Source organism: Sinocyclocheilus rhinocerous, unplaced genomic scaffold (assembly GCF_001515625.1).
Source record: "Sinocyclocheilus rhinocerous isolate Xijiao unplaced genomic scaffold, SAMN03320098_v1.1 scaffold1272, whole genome shotgun sequence".
NCBI classification, from domain to species: domain Eukaryota; kingdom Metazoa; phylum Chordata; class Actinopteri; order Cypriniformes; family Cyprinidae; genus Sinocyclocheilus; species Sinocyclocheilus rhinocerous.
Window position 1 is genome coordinate 113,761 of NW_015623071.1, and position 13,933 is coordinate 127,693.

Genomic DNA, 13,933 nt, shown 5'->3' on the forward strand with positions numbered 1-13,933 from the left:
ACCGGCGAACACCACTTCCAGTCGTTACTCATTTTGACTTGTAATCTACCTTTGCGGTTACTGAAACCTTTGTAAACACAGTTGAACACGAATATTGTGTAACAATCATTTCGTTGTGGGAGGTTTATAATTCTCAGTCTGATAAATGCCTAATGATGTCATAGATTCCAGCTGAGTCCTTCAGCAGCACGCGCTCATCGCTGAGTGGTGCTCGAGCCGTTAGTTCTGGTTCTAAGGTCATGTGACCGCTCTTTTGTAAAACCTCATGAGAAAACGGTTCACATCAAGTGCGACGCTAGTCAGTAGCCCAGAGACACTACCTCTGAAAATGGGACTAAGGGACGAGCTCCTCAAGGCAATATGGCATGCGTTCACAGCCCTGGATGTAGATAAAAGTGGAAAAGTGTCTAAGTCACAGCTGAAGGTTTGTTTTTGCCACCGAATTAACGTTCTTGTTCTTTTAAGTTTGGGCACTGGAGTGTAAACGCTGTTTCAGTGGCTCAGTGCAGGAAAGTTTAGGAAGAGTTTAAGGACGTGTGAATCATAGTAGCCGCACTGAATGTAATTAATGTAAGAATGTTTCAAGTTACTTTTTTTTCTTTAGCATTTCAAACTAGTTTCGAAACTTCAAAACTTCTTCTGTTGTCTTATTGTATGTAGTGTGTTACGGATGAGGTGTTGGATAATATATAACGGCAGCCTGAATAACTGCACACCTTTAGTTATTTTTTAATCCTTCCCAAAACGTTGAATTTGTTTAAAATGTGTCTTTAAATGCATTCAGATGAAATGAAGGTGTTTTGGTTTGCAAATTAAATCAATATTTTGTCTAACCTCTTAAGTTATAAAGATGATAAGAATATATAAGGAATAGTTGTGTAATGTAATATCTGTATGCAGGTTCTTCCAAAAAATATATAATGAATACACACAAAATGATTGAGTGCTTTGATGAATTCTGCTAAAAATAACTACTTCTACTTCAAGCACTGATTTAGATGATGATTATTCAATTTGAATTTACATTAATGAATTATTATTGGATATGTTTTGGGGTTAAACTCAGTGGTGTCTTTCAGGTGCTTTCCCATAACCTGTGCACAGTGATGAAGATCCCTCACGATCCTGTAGCTCTAGAGGAGCACTTTAGAGATGATGATGAAGGTCCTGTTTCCAATCAGGGATACATGCCTTACCTGAACAGGTTCATTTTGGACAAGGTGAGCACATTTGTCATTGTCCAAATAGGACTTTTCAGTTGTCAGGGTTTTGAGGATTGTGTCCTTTGTGTTGGGACAATATATTTTAAGTATTACTTAATATTTATATTAGTCTTTCTCTGGATAAAATGTATGTAGACTGCATTGACAGAGTGAAAAAATGTTTTTGATGGCCATTCTTCTTATAAACAGCTTGTGGTTTTACATGCTGAGCTTTGCACTTTTTTATAAATGCTGTAATTCTTTTATGGATGTTCATTTTCTCATGTGAAAGTTTGTCATCCTCATGGTAAACTAACCCCAATTTGACTAAAACAACTGATGCATTTACTGTAGATCTATTGAAAGTAAATGTTAGATAACATAATGAAAGGCTTCCGGGCATGAGAATTTGTTTCTTTTTGCAAGATAAATGATGTTGAAAGTAACATGGAAGAACTGCTTTCTTTGTAATTTCTCATTTTCTTGTGCAAAAAGGAAACAGAAGGAGGGAAGAGATTTCACAATACACCACAAAGCATTCAGTTCTGCTGTATATGAAAAAATAATTTGTTGCTGAAAGGTATTATAGGCAATGTTGAATTTTACTAGTGTTCCTACAATGGAAAGGCAAATTATACCCTTTGCCTATTTTATGTTTGTCTGAGGTCTCGTGTTTAACACACTTTGGGAATTTACATCACTAGCCATGTATTTTCAGCTTTCTCTGGTCACACTTGTATAGTTGTATGAGTGACCAAACATACACTCCACCCTGCTGCAAAGAGACCCGCCTTTCCCCTTTCTCTGCCTTCCACTTTGACTCTCAGCCAAGCAATTTAACTTGTGGTCAGTGGGAGAAAACAAGTTAAAGTGCTTCATTTGGTTTTACACTTATACATTCACACACATGCTAGTCATTGGCTTCTGTCTGAGACGGTACACTAACAGCTTAGTCACACATCTTACTTCTCGTTTTATGATGATGTATGATTGTGATTTTTGGGTAAATTATGCCCCACTTCTTTCTCACCCTTTCAGCTCTCTTGATTCCAGGAATGCATTCTGTAAAGTGCTCTGATGTCAAATGAGGAATAAAAGACGTAGACCCACTCCACAAACACAATGCTATCAAAACGGGCTAGTGCTTTGTGACCCACTTCTTTTAGTACATAGTGTGGTTATGCTCCAGTATGACATGTTGTGACCACAGTATGATCAGGTTGAAAACGTGTTCGTTTCTCAGCTAGGTTTTACTTGAGACGATGGTTAGATGATGGTAATAACATGTCTAAATGACAAGAAACATACACTGTCTTTGAGGTCAGTGAGATTTATTTATTAATATTTATTAATAAAATTGTTTTATTCAGCAATGATGCATTAATTAGACTTTAAAAAGTACATGTTGTTACAAAAACATTCTATTTTCTAATGCTTAAAAAAAAAAAATATATATATATATTATTTATCAAAGAGTCCTGTATCGGTATCTATAAAAATATTTAACATCTGTTTTAAAAATATTTTTTGAAAAGCAAATCAGCATATTACAATGACTTCTGAGGGTTCATGTGACATTAAAGAGTGGAGAAATGATGCTGAGCTTTGCCATCACTGGAATAAATGACATTTTAAAATATATTAAAATAGACAGCAGTCATTTTAAATTGTAATAATATTTCATAATATATTTTTGATCAAATAAATGCAGCCTTGATGGGCATAAGAGACTTTTTTCAAAGACATTAAAAATTTGAACAGTAGTGTACATTATTTAATATTTGGCAAAGTGACACCGCTATCTAGAATGCTTGATTCTTATTGGTCGATCACAGCGTTTTACAGTTAAATAGGTTTGAATAACGACCACTAATGTGTGTAATTGACCATTGTCCCAAGCAATTCATTTCCTGAATGTGCTAGTTTACTCAGCAGTGTCTTTCTCCTTGCATAATAAAATACTAAAATACTCAAATCAGCATTTTAAGTCCATTTATTTATTTTCCAAGTATCTGTGAAAAGTAGGATAATGGACAACTTCATCCCTTTCTTCTTTGTTATATTAAATAGTTGACTTTATGTGACTTCTAGCTCACAATATTCAGTGTCATTTGATTATACATGTAGATCCTTTATAGCGAGAACTGATTGCATTGACTAGCTGTCAGAGTCCATGAAGTCTTGCTCATCCCAAACACTTCCTACCGTAAAACGTAAGGCTTTCTCACCCTCACGACCCCTCACAGTCAGAGAAACCATAAAGCAGTTATTCACAGGCGTGATAAAAGTCTATTTATGAATGTGATGGAGCCTGAGCTCCACTGAATACAAATGAACAGCTTCATCTGGAGAAGAACAGAGGCTCCACTGGCCACTCAGGTCTCCACAAGGCCCCTATTGTGAGCCTCCCGGAGAAAGCCGGGGTGCGATGGGAGGTGCGTGTGTGAGCGAATGAAATCTGGCACATATACTTGTAAAGAGGAGCTGCCATTTCAAAACAAACATACTTACACCACTGCAACCAAGACAACGCTTGAATTGGTGGATTACAGTGACCGTTTCATGAGAGTTGTCTGGTCTCTATTGTTGCACACATTGCTCCACCAGATGGAGGACTATAAATAGTGTTGGGCTATGAAAGTTCATTCGAGCAGTTCAGCTTCTTCTTGTGGTTTGGTTTTAAAGTATGAGTTCATAGCAGTGAATTAATTATAACTCGATTTAAGCCAGCCATAGGCTTAAGTTGTCATTTACAGCCACAGATGAATTCTGCACGTTTTAAGTGCTTATGTCTGTATAAAATATGTGGAATTCTGTTGAATTGATTGAAATGTGATTTTTTTTTTCATTGGAGATGAAAGGATAAATTTCACAAAACATCTGAAAACCAAACATGCAACATTTTCAAACAACAGTCAGTAATATTCAGAGGCATTATATGCTTTATGGCTCTAATATGTGTTAGAGTAGACTAGCTTCCGTTAGCTTTTGACTTATCGTGTCCAACACACATTTAGTACTTTATAATTTGAATTTTGCCATTTGAAGACATAATTAAGTTTGGGTTAAGCTTGCTTTGCTAAAATGTTTTGCAGTTTTCCCAACAGAATGTTCAGCACTAGTCAGATGGGCACTGGATGCAAAACTGTGCCCAGAACGCTCCAAAAGTATCCATGGGAACTCTAGTTAAGTACTGGGGGGAAAACGTCTTATTTGCAGTGTTGTGTGTGCCTTGAATAGGTTTTAGGCCTTCTTTGCACTTGTAAACCAGAATCAGGACATTTTGTTCATTTTGATCTGTATATCAGATTTAATTAGTGTTGAGCCTTTCTAACATTTCATTTTTTTCTATTGTTGTTTGGCATCTCCCCATTGTTTTTGCATTTCTCAGTTCCATAAGGTCTCATGAGGACATTTTTTTTTTCCTGCAGGTCCAGGATAACTTTGACCGAATAGATTTTAACAGGATGTGCTGGACTCTGTGTGCCAGAAAAAACCTCAACAGAAACCACCTGCTTATCTCAGATGATGATGCATTTAAGATCTGGTGCATTTTCAACTTCCTCTCTGAGGATAGATATCCACTGGTCATGGTCTCAGAGGAGGTGAGGATAACTGTATTTTTGCAACAAATTCTGCAGCAAAATTTTACAAAAAGGAACATTTGCAAAGTGATTCAAACGTACATGCAACTATTCAGTAAATGTAGAAGCAGAGATTTGTTTTTACGATTTTCTGTGACTTTTCCAGTAGTTTGTGATTACTAGATAAAGATTTTTCTAAATGTAATTATGTAATTGGACACAAATAGCAGTTCCGTTCTGACAACATATTTTAGAGCATAACAATAACAATTGGTATTCAAGAACTTTTTTATTCATTACACATTCAAAATTCCTCTATATTGCCATAGATTTTTGGAAGCCCTGTAAAAAAAGAGAACGGCCTTTTTCATACCTCCTTTCATGATTAATAGTGTAGTTCCCATTTCTAATCTCCCATGATATTTTTGTGTAAATACGTTTTTTTTTATTCTTTGGTACTTCTGTTTTAAAAACTTCTGTTTAGTTCTTCCATTCTGTTTATGATTGTGATAAGTCTTTTAAAAAGGAAGTTGTCGGCTTGCTGTTATTATATGTGACCAGTGTTGGGGGTAACTCATTACAAGTAATGCGAGTTACGTAATCAGATTACTTTTTTCAAGTACTGTGATATCTTTCTGCTTAATAAAGAGGGAACTATATCAGGGTTATTATACTTGCTCTTAGTGAAATCAAAGCAGTCCTTCAGTCATTATGTGTTTTTCTGAATATGCTGACTATGTTGTTGCACAAGAATAACTAGCATCTAAAAACAAACATGCATTTGTTCTAGGGCCACGAAAATATGTGCAGTTTTCTTGTATTTAAAGGTACCATAAATGATTGATATAATTATATGTTCATGCTCTCACCCTCAGATAGAGTACTTCCTTCGTAAGCTAACAGAAGCCATGGGTGGCAGTTGGATTGAGGAAAAGTTTGAAGAATACAAGCTCCAGCTGAGCAGCAAGCACCAGTGTCTGAATGTGTGGGAGCTGATTGAGTTGGTGGGTATGGGACACTTCAGTAAGGGCATGGACCGCCAGACCCTCTCCATGGGCATTAATGAAGTGTTCCAGGAACTTATTCTGGATGTGCTCAAACAAGTAAGAGGAGTACGGCTCTAGTATAATAGAAACTGTATACAGTACACATATACATACAGGGTCCAAAATGTACTTTTTTGCCATGCCTTCCAGTGGCATTCGAATTGAGAAAATCTACTGGCCATAAATACTTCTAATCAGCCATCAAACTATGTTGTACTTATAAAAATGAAATTATTAGGCTGTTTTTTCTAGCATATTTTTGACAAAAAATATTGTGACTCTCTCGTGATGAGCCAGTGTTCATCTCCGAGGGAACTTGTCACAAATGCTTTTTTTCCTCGTAGTGTGATTTTGATGGCGTAAAAGAATATTCCACTTGACAGTAAATTTTTCCTCTCAATGGGCATTTGGCAAGTGCTAATTTTGAACCCTGCATACATATGTACATTTTATTATTATATTATAGACAGTTGTGTTCATAAATTCACATACACTTTGCAGAAACAGTTTGATTGTAAATAAACACTTTATATAGGCCTAGTGAAATACAATTTAATATATTTATTATTTTCATGTATTTTAAAATATAATTTAGTTCTGTGATTACAGCTGAATTTTTCAGCAGACATTATTCCAGTCTTCAATGTCACATGATCCTTCAGAAATCATTCTAATATGCTCATTTGGTGATCAAGAAATATTTCTTATTATTATCAATGTTGGCAATAGTTGTGCTGCTTAATATTTTTGTGGAAACCAATACATTATTTTTCCAGACTTTGTTTTTTCCAAACTTTTGATTGGTAGTGTATATCAGATATTTAAGCATAATTTTATTAAATATGTTCAACAATGAGCAATAAGTATGTGAACATATGATCAGAATTGTATATTCTTTTCAGCTCATTCATTCAGCACGTTCTTTTTTTGAATGAACAAGGCAAATCTGGATTGATATAATCACTGTGTTTAATTGTGCTGGTTGTTGTCAAACCTGTTACAATTCCATTTCCTCATGTTTAAGAAAGTAGGTCACACCTGGAATGTTAATATCTTAACCAGCATGCAGCCTATGCAATATGCATCTGCTAATAATGACGTTTAGTAGACTGACTTCAGCCTGTCTGTATGTTTTGGAGATCTGAGTGCAGTGTGAACAAAGCACACTGGTATCAGTGTTGTTTTCTGCTTTGACTATGAATGAGAGAGCGAGATTGCTGCCAAGGCCAGCTGTGCAGCCACAGTCAGGATCAGATACAGATTAACTAAATCATAGAAAACTGGTGCTTAAACTGGATGCAATACTTAAATGGCGTGAAATGCACATTTAGCCTTAACAAGGCCTTAGGAAAAAATAATATGCGAGTCAGCACGCAGGATCCAGACTTTTAGCAATTGTAGCAGTGATACAGAATGACTCGTAGAGATAATTTGAGGAGCAGGACTCACCCTTGTTTCCACTTGTTGGCTCCACCAGCAGGAAACTCTCAACTGAACTGCAATGTGACTTGTTCCTTTGACCTGTTCCAGGGTTACATGATGAAAAAGGGCCACAAAAGGAAGAACTGGACTGAACGGTGGTTCCTGTTGAAGCCCAACTTAATATCATACTATGTCAGTGAAGACCTTACAGAGAAGAAAGGAGACATACTACTAGATGGAAACTGTTGTGTTGAGGTATAAGGGCTCATCAAAGAATAATTTTCCGTAATGATTTATTCTAAATGTTGTGTCAGCTTGGTTTTTACTGTAACACTAATATGTCATTTTTATGGTGACTTCATTCTCATGGATACATTTCCTTTTCCTCTTATTGTGATGACCTCACGCATTCCTGTGCAGTCCTTACCTGATAAGGAGGGGAAGAAGTGCCTTTTCTACGTCAAGTGTTCAGACAAAAGCTTTGAAGTCAGTGCCTCCGATAAAAAGAAAAAACAAGAGTGGATTCAAGGTGAGATTTGAATCATCCCGATGATTCATTCTATTGTGTCATTCACAGAAAAAAATAGAGACTGCCAGTCAAATGTTTGGTCACTGAATTTACATTTATTCATTTTAATTGAATTTTATTTTATGAATTCAAACATTTTTATTTAAATGTTCATGTTTAAATTGCTTAAATTTATCAAACATTATGCCAGCTCATGAATTTCTTTATAAAAATTCCAGCACACATTCAGTGTTTTAGCACGGCGACTTTTAAGGAAACTTAAATATAACACATTTTAAATAATTTGCTAACTTCCATTTGTCATTTCATAATTTTGATGACATCAATTTTGTTTAAACATTATTAATGAGTTTTAGGACAATATTACAAAGAAGAAAACAGCAGAACAAAAGACAAGATCTATATAATAATACAATAGATAAATTATAATAAATAAATAAATAAATAAAGTTTTCAAAAAGTTGTAAATAAAAGTGTGGCATAGGAAAACAATGAAAATGCACAATCAGTATGATACAATAGAATTTAACAAAAAAAAAAGCTAGAACTTAAGCCCTATTCGCACTGGATTAGTGTTACATGGTGACCTCTAGTCATTTGTAATAATTGCGGAGGTTGTCTGTGATCTTAATCCAGTGCGAATCGGCCATGTTTGTAATTTGTAAAGTAAAAATTCACCTGCAAATAACCTACCATATTTCGCCGAACACGAAGTCCTGTGATAATATTAGTCCCGTGCGAATCTGCATCTCTGTAATTTGGCGGGGTCGTATATCATTTTTTTCAAGGTTTTTGTTTCCTGTGCACCTTTTTATCCATCTTTCGTGAAGAATGAAGGCTGCATTGGAGTGTTCGAGACGATCTATGACAGCGTGCGAGTACCGCATTGATATATCTTTCGTGCCGTCTTGTGCTTGAATAGCTTAAAATCACTTAAATATTTAAACCGACAAGCCTTAAAACACATGAGAATGATAAACTTTCTTGAGAAAGCAGCAGGCCTGATCGATCAGATAGTTTTAGGGGGGCTGAGACGACAGATAGGGGGGCTGAAGCCAACCTAAAAAGGGTCTAGAACCGCCCCTGTCGCTATACACCATACAACTATACAATTTGCAGAAAGAGAAATTTGAAAACCCATCAGAAGAGCGAAAACAAAAAGAATGATTAGATGGAGATAGATGACATAGCAGCATGCAGTAAGAAGCATTCATATCTGGAAGTTAAGTCTGTAAATTCGAGTGAAATCACAGGCTTCGCTTATCCCGTGCGAATGCGCCACACGAATAGGGCTTAAGATGCAGTCTACATCTGACAATGAAACATGTTCCCCGACATATTGCTTGAAAGGGCCCCAAGCCTTATTAAACTGGTTAGATGAGCGTCTTATAGAATATTTGAACTTTATAAAAAAGAGAACATCACGAATCCATTGTGTTGGATTGATGTCAATTCTATATTAATTTTGACTGTGGTTAAATTTTTAAAAAAATATTAAGGAACATTTGTCAAAATTTATGAATTGAAGTTATATAAATTTATGACAGGCGATATAAATTTTAAGTCTCTTATGCATAATATAATTATTTAAATTAACCATTTTCTATTTGAATTAGAATTTTTTACCCAGTGTTTAGTACTGTATATATACTGCATGTATTGCATTATGTTCATATTAAATTATATAACTTCTGTCCTTTATGCCCACTCAGGTATTCAGACTTGTATCACACTCCTGAAGGTGGGACGTCCAGCTCCACACCACGAGGCACGGCAGAAACGACGAGAGTTACGACAGAAACAACAGGCTGAGCAGGAAGAACTGGAGCTGAGGATGAGAGAGCTGCAGACGGCCAATGAGAACAAACAGAGAGAGCTGGAGGCCATGAGGAAGGTCTGTAATGTTCTACAACAGCTGCTGAGCTTCCAATCGCCCTGTGTTTCTAGCAACTCACATAAACCTAGGGCTGCACGGTTAATCGAATGTGATTGTCATGCACATCTCGTCAGTAAAGCCGGTTCTGTGATTAGTAGTAAATCTCCATCACGTGCGTTCAGATGGAGCCGCATTTACTACACAGAGCCATTGTTCACTGACAAGCTACGCAATATCGCGTTCATAATCGCAGATGAATCGCCTGCGATTATGAACGCGATATTGTGAAACATGCGATTAATCGTGCAGCTCTACACAAACATGTCTCTCCCAGTACCTTTACTGGAAATTGGATGGTTTGTCACATTGTTCCTTCTACGTTTTAATATACAGAATATGGCTGTTATTTGGTGATGAAAAAACAATCCATTCAAGATGTCTCCATGTCAGGAAATGCAGATTGTTGGACTTGTAGAAAGACTAGTATTTAGTCATGCATGTGGAAATGGCAACACAGCATTTTACGATTAAAAAGAAAAGATAAAGTGCTGTTGGTATTGGAACAAAACTACAAACATACCCCCTGCTTTGCAGTTTAATGAGTGAAACAGGAACTGTGTCTGTTGCCACACTGACCATTCAAGAAACAGTGTTTCCCCAGGAACCCATGGTGGCTCTTTGTAATCTCTCTCTGCTATTCATGAATTCTGATTTCACTGAAACTCTCATCTTTGATTTCAAGTACCACCTTCCCTATTCAAGCCCTCTACAGAAACCTGTCAGCAGAAGTTGTTTCATCCTAAACGGCCAGTAGTGAAGTTGGAATTAGATTAGCTCAAGTGTGTGGTTTCACACCCTATATCGAGATGTGGATTGAGCATGTATGTGTGAGAGTTAGGGGCTGGGTGAGGAATGTGGTTTTGCATTTAACCCTTAACCTTCTTTCATCTAATTTCTCGTTATACTGATTATCTTTTCCGGTTGAGTGTTTTAATATTGTTAAACCAGAGTTTAGCCAGGCTTATCCCCAGTGAGTTTTGTCATCGGCAAGTGGATGTAAATCAGTAAGATAAGCATGACTGTGTTACAGATTCAGCACATTGGTTAATCTACAAAGATTTGTGAGATCTTAATGGTCAGCACTCAAAGTGTGCAGGAAAGGGATTTGTCTGTCATTTTTCTTCATGTATAGACTTTACACTATACTAAATTAAATGTTTGGCATAGAATATAAACCATACTTAAGACTGATTTCTTCAACTAGCTATATGCAACAATAACCAAAACAAACAATTTGAAAAAATAAAAAATATATACTTTACTGAATGCGTTTTTCATCACTTTATATTAAAAAATTTTAATGTTTAAAACATTATATATACATAAAAAACATTAAACATGTTTAATTACTTAAAGGTGGTTTATATAAATATAAAAACACATTTAAACATATTTAGTCGAGCAATCAAGTATTAATTATTGTTTTATTTTAGGTCTATAAATTCAGATAAATCAAAAACACATTTAAACAGTGTTTTATATATTACTATGCCTGCATTTATAGACTTTAATACTACATTACATTTTGACGTACAAACATAAACCAGTAATTAAGACTTGATTCTTTGACTAGATATCCGTTTATAGCAATATGCTATAATAAACAAGTTAAAATCATTCAAATAAAACAAAAATATGCTTGACTAAATTTGTGTTTCATTGTCTTATATTTTAAACGTTTAAAAAAATATCAATGTTAAAATAGATTAAAAACGTGTGTGAATTTCTGTACAAATTGAAATTTAATTGGATGAATTGGACTGAATAGTTCAGGAAAAGCAACAAAAATTTCTCTGAAAACCATTTATAAGCATAAAATATTGGCATTAAAATATAAAACAATAATTAAAAGACTTGAATCTTTGACCATTTAAAAGAGTAGGCCATAAAAACCACAAATAAACTTCTAAGTCTAACAGCTGACAGCTGATTACAGTAAATTACACAAAACACAATATTCTCTGATAGAAAACCCGTCTAACCCGTCTACCGACACAGTACATATAGTGTTAACTGGGAACAATCATTTGATTTACGCTGATGACAAGTTCTCATTGTCTGATCTAATTGTCTGAACTGTTGTCTGCATGAAGAACAGTCCAGCATTGATGTGTCAGTGCCTCTCCCCCGTCCTCTAATACATAGCAGGACAATAGGTGCCTGGGGAGAGAGCTAGAGAGGGCTGTTCCAAACCCTGAGGAGTTCATACTGAAACAATACCTGCCCTGTCACTCAGCACGGCCAGCTGGGATCTCACACTGACCTGCCATCTGACCACAACCATACAGAAAGTGATTGAGGGGTGAGATTGTGGTCAGCTGTGTTAACGGAGGATACTGTTGTCGTTCATTTGTATTTAACTTAAACATCATGTGGTTTCTAATTAAAACCTGTTGTGTTAAAAGGAAAACGTGTATCACATATAGACAAAGCGTGATTTAAAAAAAATTTTTTTTTACGCATTGTGTAAAAGGTTTATAGGTGTGACGGATGTGTCAGGTTTAGTAGTGTTTTGTTGTGTTTGGAAAGGCCCCTGCTGTGTTGAAGTTTGCATATGAAGTTTTATTGGCTGTAATCTAGATGGTTTAAACACTTGCATTCTGGGTAGTGGTATTATGACCCAATGGGGAAAATTTGCTTGTTTCCTCCATTTATAGCCAGCTCTTTAAATCCAGTTCAACATGATGTGTATCGGATTTATTTTCAAATGAAGAGTGTCTTTGTGTTGCACAGAAACTGGAGGAGGCCGCAGCCAATGCAGCAGAAGAAGAACGCAGACGTCTGCAGACCCAGAGCGAGCTGCAGGATCTTTACCGGGTGGAAATGGAGAAAGAGAAAATGGTAGTAGCTTGCTCTTTAAACTTGGTTGGTGTGACTGTTTGGCTAGCATATTGTTAACATGGCTTTTAGTACTGGCTCTTCTATGCCCCTTGATATCATGTACCTAGAGAGGTTATGCAGACCAATGAGGTGCTGGATTACTTCAGCTCCACAGGTCCATATTTGGAATATTACAGGAAGTATGCTACAGCATAAGTTCTGCTTTCTGCAGTTATAACTGGAAACATGGAAGCACAAAATTCGAACACAGTGTCACATAAAACCAAGCAGTCTGCACTGATAAATTTTTTTAAAGGGATAGTTACTTAAAAATGAAATTTGTCATAATTAATCAGTCTAATGTTGTTCCAGACCTAACTTTACTCTCTTCTGTGGAACACAAAGATATTTTGATTTTTTTTTTTTGTCCAATGAAAGTCAATGGGGTCCAATATTCTTTTGACAGCTGAAACATTCTTTTAAATATCTTCTTTTGTGTTTTGCAGAATAAAGAAAGTAAAAAAAAAAATTATATAATTGTACGTGTGTTTTAGGTGCGGCAGCAAATGGAGGAACAGGTGGCTCAAAAGTCCAGTGAGTTAGAGCAGTACCTGCAGCGCGTACGAGAGCTGGAGAACATGTACCACCGTTTAGAAGAAGCACTGGAGGAAGAAAGACAGGCCAGACAAGACGAGGAAACTGTCAGAAAACTACAGGCCAGGTAAATATATTTAAATCATGACAACTCTCTGAATGATTTTAGCATGTTAACTGATATGACAATGTATTTGGTGTTGGCTCACTAGATCTTCTATGCATGCTTCTATGCATTTTATGATGGCTGTTGTTGTTGTTTATTTATTATTATTATTATTATTCAATAAATAATATTTTATATAAATAATAGTAGTATTTAACTACAGTATTTAGTATTGAGAAACGGTGCGTGTTCGTGATGGTGATTAGTTACATTGTTCCAAAATTAGATGGCGACAAGTTACTGTTTTTATGAGTGAGTCAGCAGTAAAAACTTTCATATTGAAAGAGACTGAAAAAGGGTTGTAAACTAGAAAGTTATTTTTACTTTCAACAACCGCTTGTAAGACGCACCCAACAGTTTTTTTTTTACCACTTTTTTTAAATTTATCTTCAACATTGTCTATGACCAAAAATGTAAGATATGTTTTTTAGTGGACTTTCAAAATTTGCTTTGCTTGAGTAAGCATGAAAATATACAGTTACAATGTTTTTTTTATTTGATTTAGTCTAGGGCTGCACGATAAATCGCATGCGATATTTAACGCGCATCTTATCAGTAAAGCCGGTTCTGTAATCAGCGGTAAATCTCCATCACCTGCGTGCTTTCACATTGAGCAGCATTAACTACACAGAGC

General features: G+C 35.8%; 1 protein-coding gene across 1 annotated transcript in view; it reads left to right on the forward strand.

Moving 5' to 3' along the window:
• Window positions 1–140: 140 nt before the first annotated feature.
• LOC107756911 (switch-associated protein 70-like) overlaps window positions 141–13,933 on the forward strand; it is a 20,790-nt gene continuing 6,997 nt past the window's right edge. Inside the window, exons 1-9 of the mRNA XM_016574599.1 lie at window positions 141–424; window positions 1,080–1,220; window positions 4,634–4,807; window positions 5,662–5,889; window positions 7,363–7,509; window positions 7,675–7,783; window positions 9,496–9,677; window positions 12,453–12,560; window positions 13,094–13,260. Coding sequence (XP_016430085.1) covers window positions 266–424; window positions 1,080–1,220; window positions 4,634–4,807; window positions 5,662–5,889; window positions 7,363–7,509; window positions 7,675–7,783; window positions 9,496–9,677; window positions 12,453–12,560; window positions 13,094–13,260 — 1,415 coding nt within the window. The 5' untranslated portion in view covers window positions 141–265. The remainder of the gene's footprint in view (window positions 425–1,079; window positions 1,221–4,633; window positions 4,808–5,661; window positions 5,890–7,362; window positions 7,510–7,674; window positions 7,784–9,495; window positions 9,678–12,452; window positions 12,561–13,093; window positions 13,261–13,933) is intronic.